Raw genomic sequence first — 7,668 nt, 5'->3', positions numbered from 1 at the left:
CAGTGGGAGGGACAGATGTGTGGGGCTGTGGGTCCTGCCTGTGTCCCCCTGCAGTGGGAGGACAGATGTGAGGGGCTGTGGGTCCTGTCTGTGTCACCCTTGCAGTGGGAGGGACAGATGTGAGGGGCTGTGTGTCCTGTCTGTGTCCCCCTGCAGTGGGAGGGACAGATGTGAGGGGCTGTGTGCCCTGTCCGTGTCCCCCTGCAGTGGGAGGGACAGATGTGAGGGGCCGTGTGTCCTGTCTGTGTCACCCTGCAGTGGGAGGGACAGATGTGTGGGGCTGTGGGTCCTGCCTGTGTCCCCCTGCAGTGGGAGGACAGATGTGAGGGGCTGTGGGTCATGTCTGTGTCACCCTGCAGTGGGAGGGACAGATGTGAGGGGCTGTGTGTCCTGTCTGTGTCCCCCTGCAGTGGGAGGACAGATGTGAGGGGCTGTGGGTCCTGTCTGTGTCACCCTGCAGTGGGAGGACAGATGTGAGGGGCTGTGGGTCCTGTCTGTGTCACCCTGCAGTGGGAGGGACAGATGTGTGGGACAGTGGGTCCTGCCTGTGATGTCTCTCCCACTTACTCAGCCTCTGTCTCTTTCTCTCTCCACAACTGCACTGATTGAGATTGGCCGGCTCTTGTCATGTCATCTCTCTCGCCTGCAGGGGCTTCTGGGAGTTGTAGTCCTGCTTCTCTTGTTACAATTTTAGTTACAGACGTGAACTACAAGTCCCAGAATCCCGTGTAAAACTGTGACATCATAATGATTCAACCAATCAATGCGCAGATCTGTAGTAACCATAACCCGCCCCCTCCCCCACAGGGCTGCAGCAAGGCCCCGCCCGTAGTCAGGCAATGAGAGCCAATAAGAGCCAAGGCCGGTCCGCAGTCAGCCAATGGGAGAGCTTGAGAGCCAATGAGAGAGCACAGAAACCCACAAACACAATATATTCTATTTGTATGGGTTCCCCTGCTGGGCCGGGATCAGTACTCCTAGCTCCTGATTCTGACCCAGCCATTACCCCATACACAGAACGCAGCATGAAGAGGCTCAGTGAAGGTGGCAGTGACGGTGTGTAAGTGTCTGATGGGGTCACACAGCTGATAAAAGGACAGCCGCCCAGCCTCATAGACCAGGTATATTCCTAATCTCTGTGAGGGAGACTCGGGATATATCCGTGTATGTATTGAGTCATGTACCACTGAATGATAATTACCCCACATGCACAAACACCAGGACTTCTTATTCTGTCCTATGATGGACTGATCTCCTTTCCTTACTATACTGGGATAGGAAATCCCTACCCTCCTGTGCCCTGAGTCACTGATCTCCACCTCCCAGTAATGTTGTCCTGAGGAAAAACTTCTGCTGCTTAAAACCTGAAAATACACAAATCTCTCTGGTGTATCCGGGCGTAACTGGTTTCTTTCTGAGCAGGATGTAGTTTTCAGGTCACCTGATACAGATACATCATTAGCAGCTGTATTTACATCCAGTAATATGCCTGAAGCCTCCTGAACATAGAACCCGCTCTTTGCTTTTAGATCAGTCACAATATCAGCTAATCTCTGTAAGGTCAGGGGGATCAGAACCTCATACAAATCCCCTACAGCAGGGACCTTATTACCCTCTCTCTCTCTGTCCCCATCATCTCCCTCCTCAGCATCACAGAAGTCAGCATTGTCTGATTCCCGTCCCTGTAAGACAGTTAATGGATCAGTGATGTTGCTCAGCTCCTCAATGTGAAGCATCTTCCTGGACAGCTCGTCCTTCTTTATTTCCAGCTGCTGGATTAGACCAGAGACTCGGAGAGAAACCTGCTCTTCCCACCTGGTGATCTCACTCAGGACTCGCTTCTCTAGGATTTCCAGCTGTTCCCTGATGTCCCTAATCAGGGCAGTGACTCGGGCTGTTACCCCAGTTGCTTTTTCTTGCGCTTCTCTCCTGCGTTCCTGCAGGCTCTGGGCCCTTTTCTCAGTCTCCTCTCTCACTGAGGTCAGTTTCTCCAGAACATGTCTCAGTTTCTCCTTCTTCTTCTCAGAGGCCTCATTCAGCGACTCCACCTGGTGTCCCCTGTGCTCTCCGACCAGGAAGCAGGACACACAGATACAGGCAGCATCCTCAGTGCAGTAACACTTCAGGATCTCCTTGTGGACGGGACATTTCCTGTTCTTTAAGGAAGTGGTTGGCTCAGTTAAGACGTGTTCCTCTGACTTGCTGTGTCTCTTTAGGTGAATATCACACAGGGAGGCGTTACACAGCAGACATGTTTTAGCAGCAGGTACAGAGGAGGTAACACAGTAAGTGCAGAAGATCACAGCCTCCTCCTGCTCCGGCTGAGTAGAAAGGAAACGCTCCGCTATGTTACACAGCTTCAGGTTCCTCTGCAGTGCAGGACGCTCCTGAAACTCTGCTCTGCATTCAGGACAGGTATAAAGCCCAGATCCCCCCTGGGAATCCCACACACTCCCAATACAGCCCTGGCAGAAGTTATGCCCACATCTCAGCGTTACAGGCTGGGTATAAATGCTCAGGCAGATGGGGCAGGTTAGCTCCTCTCTCAGATCAGCAGACGCCATGCTTGGAAGCAGCAACAGGAAACGAAACTTAAATTCTCTTGTTATTCAGCACACAGGGGGCGGGGAGTTTGTTACTCAGACTATTAACCCTGTGAGTTCCTGGCTGCAGTATACAATATGAGGAATGAGAGTCCTGTATGTCACGGGAGACCAGGCAATTATTTGTAAAGTGATATAAAAATACAAATAGCAATAGTAGGACAATATGAATAAAAATATGAAACAGACATCTTACCCACTTCTTATACGTACCAGTGCCATCTCTTAAGCTGCCGTCTTTATTTCCCTATAAACGTTACACATAAGACGAGCATTGAGAGGAACGTACGTAATAAATTCTATACCAGACTATATACCCATGAGCTTATAGTATCCCCGTCTGTCTGTACACGAGTCATCGGAGCAGAGAATTTAGGTATTGTTACCAAAGCAGGAACAGGACCTAAGAGCCCATTACAGCGCCTCCTCCTGTGGTCAAAGTATGTGTCAGGTGTAACAGGACTGGTTCAGGGACAGAACCTATTGTAGACCAAACAAGTAAGGATATGAATTGCCCCTAATTTATTGACTAGGAATATTGGATTATTAAAATACTTTATTAAAAGTAATAAGTGGGGCTGAATAGGCACATATACACAGTAAAGCACTAAGCACACTACAGACACACAGCAGAGGGCTCTCAGATATGACGCCCTGTATAACGTACTGAATCTCGGGGATACAGGTCCCTGGGAAATAGTATGAGCGGGCGATGTGCATATCACAGGGATTGGGGTATAGGGGTTATTGGCATTATATTCCCTTTGCCCCCACTGGGTAATACATCTGTACCCCCCCTATATGCCACCTATACTGATGGCTGCTGGTGCCGCGGCCGCAGATAATGACGCTTTGTAAGTAATAAGTTGCTTACGTGACGTTACAATGAAGCTGCCCCCGTGTGTCTCACGCGGGGTTAATAAGTATTGATGCCTGTGTGTGTTTGGGCAAACATAAGATAAATCAGTGTGTATAGTCTGGAGTCTAAGGCTGCGCTTGTAGTGCCCACGACATACATACATTGTCGCCGTCGTAAGCGCAACGCAACAGGAGCGACGTGGCGGTGCGAAATTTGGAAGCCGGGGAAATGTGATTTTTCAGAGGCTGTTGCCACATGTGACAGCCACTAAACCAATCAATGCCCATGTCACCAGCGACATCCCCGAAAGTTAAATTATAACTTTCACAGGGGGTGGTGGGTGACATTATCCGTCGCGTCGCGCGTTGCGAGCACTATAAGCGCGGCCTAACTCACAACGTGGCATCTTCACTGGCGCTATAAACTAACTATATACAGCTAATGGGGAAATGTCCCTAGCTAGGGGTTTCCCTGAAGCAGCCACAATCTAATTAGGTGATTGGGAACTATCTTGGACCTAAGGGGGTTAATATGACCATCCTGGGTGCCACTGACCCCCAGATCTTATCTTCCTGTCTCAGCGCTCCCAAAGTTCCAATCTCCCCTCAGGAGATTCTAGCAGCCCTATTGGCTGTACTGTGTCACATGACCTCAGCTCCTGGGGCATTCTGGGAGTGTAGTTCCCCTACAGAGCAACATAGTGAGGAGGAGGGGGGGGGGGGGCAGATGGAGACATGGCTACATGTACATTAGTGATATGGTTAAGTATAGTATTCAGCGCTATACATTAATACAGTGTATTACTTAGTGCTGTTGTATATAGAAGAACTAGCTGAGAGACCCGGCGTTGCCCGGGATTTAATGTTCTGGCTCCCCCTCTCTCTCCGCTCCCCCCCTCTCTCTCTCCCTTCCACTGTCTCCCCCCTATCTTTCTCCCCCGTCCACAGCAATACGCCCCCCCCCCTTCACAGCTCTGGTCCCTTCCCCCCAGTTCACATCTCCGATTCCCCTCCCTCCCCCTCTCCCCACCCCCCCCCACCCCCCCGTTCAGCATTTGGGATTCCCCCTGTGTGTTTGGCAGCTGAGCTGACTGAGGGGGGAAGTGTGTGTCAGTCGGTGTGTGTTTCAGTTGGTGTGTGTGTGTGTCAGTCGGTGTGTCAGTCGGTGTGTGTGTGTGTGTGTGTGTGTGTCAGTTGGTGTGTGTGTGTGTGTCAGTCAGTGTGTGTGTCAGTCAGTGTGTGTGTCAGTCAGTGTGTGTGCGTGTCAGTCTGTGTGTGTGTGTGTGTGTGTGTGTGTGTGTGTCAGTCAGTGTGTGTGTGTGTGTCAGTCAGTGTGTGTGTCAGTCAGTGTGTGTGTCAGTCAGTGTGTGTGCGTGTCAGTCTGTGTGTGTGTGTGTGTCATTGTGTGTGTGTCAGTCATTCAGTGTGTGTGTCAGTCAGTGTGTGTGTCAGTCAGTGTGTATGTGTGTCAGTCAGTGTGTGTGTGTGTCAGTCAGTGAGTGTGTGTGTGTGTGTGTGTGTGTCAGTCAGTGTGTGTGTCAGTCAGTGTGTGTGTGTGTGTGTGTGTGTGTGTGTGTGTGTGTGTGTGTGTGTGTGTGTGTGTGTGTCAGTGTGTGTCAGTCAGTGTGTGTGTGTGTGTGTGTGTGTCAGTCAGTCCGTGTGTGTGTCAGTAAGTCCGTGTGTGGGTCAGTCAGTGTGTGTGTCAGTCAGTGTGTATGTGTGTCAGTCAGTGTGTGTGTGTGTGTGTGTCAGTCAGTGTGTGTGTGTGTGTGTGTGTCAGTCAGTGTGTGTGAGTCAGTGTGTGTGTGTGTGTGTGTGTGTGTGTGTGTGTGTGTGTGTGTGTGTGTCAATCAGTGTGTGTGTCAGTCAGTGTGTGTGTGTGTGTGTGTGTGTGTGTGTGTGTGTGTCAGTCAGTGTGTGTCAGTCAGAGTGTGTGTGTGTGTGTGTGTGTGTGTGTGTGTGTGTGTGTGTGTGTGTGTGTGTGTCAGTCAGTGTGTGTCAGTCAGTGTGTGTCAGTCAGTGTGTGTGTGTCAGTCAGTCAGTGTGTGTCAGTCAGTCAGTCAGTGTGTGTGTGTGTGTGTCAGTCAGTCAGTGTGTGTCAGTCAGTGTGTGTGTGTGTGTGTGTGTGTGTGTGTGTGTGTGTCAGTCAGTCAGTCCGTGTGTGTGTGTCAGTCAGTCCGTGTGTGTGTCAGTCAGTGTGTGTGTCAGTCAGTGTGTATGTGTGTCAGTCAGTGTGTGTGTGTGTGTGTGTGTGTGTGTGTCAGTCAGTGTGTGTGTGTGTGTGTGTGTGTGTGTGTGTGTGTGTCAGTCAGTGTGTGTGTGTGTGTGTGTGTGTGTGTGTGTGTGTGTGTGTGTGTGTGTGTGTGTGTGTGTGTGTGTGTGTGTGTGTCAGTCAGTGTGTGTCAGTCAGAGTGTGTGTGTGTGTGTGTGTGTGTGTGTGTGTGTGTGTGTGTGTGTGTGTGTGTGTGTGTGTGTGTGTGTGTGTGTGTGTGTGTCAGTGTGTATGTGTGTCAGTGTGTATGTGTGTATGTGTGTCAGTCAGTGTGTGTGTGTGTGTGTGTGTGTCAGTCAGTGTGTGTGTGTGTGTGTCAGTCAGTGTGTGTGTGTCAGTGTGTGTGTGTGTGTGTGTGTGTGTGTGTGTGTGTGTGTGTGTGTGTGTGTGTGTGTGTGTGTCAGTCAGTGTGTGTCAGTCAGAGTGTGTGTGTGTGTGTGTGTGTCAGTCAGTCAGTCAGTGTGTGTCAGTCAGTGTGTGTCAGTCAGTGTGTGTGTGTCAGTCAGTCAGTCAGTGTGTGTGTCAGTCAGTCAGTGTGTGTGTGTGTGTGTCAGTCAGTCAGTGTGTGTGTGTGTGTGTGTGTGTGTGTGTGTGTGTGTGTGTGTGTGTGTGTGTGTCAGTCAGTACGTGTGTGTGTGTGTGTGTGTGTGTGTGTGTGTGTCAGTACTTGTGTGTGTGTGTGTGTCAGTCAGTCAGTCAGTCAGTACGTGTGTGTGTGTCAGTCAGTACGTGTGTGTGTGTGTGTCAGTCAGTATGTGTGTGTGTGTGTCTGTCAGTCAGTCCGTGTGTGTGTGTGTGTGTGTGTGTCAGTGCCAGTGCAGCGGTCCCCAACCTTTTCGGCACCAGGGACCGGTTTCGTGGAAGACAATTTTTTTGGTTTTGGGATGATGTGACAGTGTGTGTGTGTCAGTGTGTCTGTCACTGTGTGTGAATCACTGTGTGTGACTGTGTGCCAGTCAGTGTGTGTCAGTCACTGTGTGTGTCAGTGACTGTGTGCCAGTGTGTCAGTCACTATGTGCGTCTGTGTGTGCCAGTGTGGCAGTGCGTCTGTCAGTGTGTGCGCGTCAGTCAGTGTGTGTGTGTCAGTCAGTGTGTGTGTGTGTGTGTCAGTCAGTGTGTGTGTCAGTCAGTGTTTGTGTGTGTGTGTGAGTCAGTGTTTGTGTGTGTGTGTCAGTCAGTGTGTGTGTGTGTGTGTGTGTGTGTGTGTGTGTGTGTGTGTGTGTGTGTGTGTGTGTGTGTGTGTGTGTGTGTCAGTCAGTGTGTGTGTGTGTGTGTGTGTGTGTGTGTGTGTGTGTGTGTGTGTGTGTGTGTGTGTGTGTGTGTGTGTGTGTGTGTGTGTGTGTGTGTGTGTGTGTGTCAGTCAGTGTTTATGTGTCAGTCAGTGTTTGTGTGTCAGTCAGTGTGTGTGTTTGTGTGTCAGTCAGTGTGTGTGTGTGTGTCAGTCAGTGTGTGTGTGTGTCAGTTACTGTGTGTCAGGGTGTCACTGTGTCAGTCACAGCGTATGTGTCAATCACTGCGTGTGTGTGTCTCTGCGTGTGTGTGTCTCTGCATGTGTGTGTCTCTGCGTGTGTCTCTGCGTGTGTGTCTCTGCGTGTGTGTCTCTGCGTGTGTGTCTCCGCGTGTGTGTCTCTGCGGGGGACAAAAACAGAGCTGGGGGGGACAAAAACGGAGTTGGAGGGGGAGGGGACAAAAACGGAGCTGTGGGGGGGAGGGACAAAAACGGAGCTGTGGGGGGAGAGGGACAAAAACGGAGCTGTGGGGGGGAGGGACAAAAACGGAGCTGTGGGGGAGAGGGACAAAAACGGAGCTGTGGCGGGGGACGACAAAAACGGAACACCCCCCCCCACCCCCCACAGCAACATCCGCCACCAGCAGGGAGCATCTCCTCCCCTCAGCTCAGGCGGCAGCAGCGTGCAGGAAGCACCGGAAGTGCCT

General features: G+C 51.1%; 1 protein-coding gene across 1 annotated transcript; it reads right to left on the bottom strand.

Moving 5' to 3' along the window:
- Positions 1 to 237: 237 nt before the first annotated feature.
- LOC142491283 (E3 ubiquitin/ISG15 ligase TRIM25-like) lies at positions 238 to 2,631 on the bottom strand. The gene has a single exon (XM_075593618.1). The coding sequence runs from the start codon at positions 2,562 to 2,564 to the stop codon at positions 978 to 980; it is 1,587 nt and encodes a 528-aa protein (XP_075449733.1). The 5' UTR covers positions 2,565 to 2,631; the 3' UTR covers positions 238 to 977.
- Between the last annotated feature and the right edge of the window lie 5,037 nt (positions 2,632 to 7,668).

This window comes from Ascaphus truei, chromosome 3 (genome assembly GCF_040206685.1).
Source record: "Ascaphus truei isolate aAscTru1 chromosome 3, aAscTru1.hap1, whole genome shotgun sequence".
In the NCBI taxonomy this organism is placed as follows: Eukaryota; Metazoa; Chordata; class Amphibia; order Anura; family Ascaphidae; genus Ascaphus; species Ascaphus truei.
The sequence above is the reverse complement of the archived record's forward strand: the minus strand, read 5'-3'. Positions and strand labels throughout refer to the sequence as shown.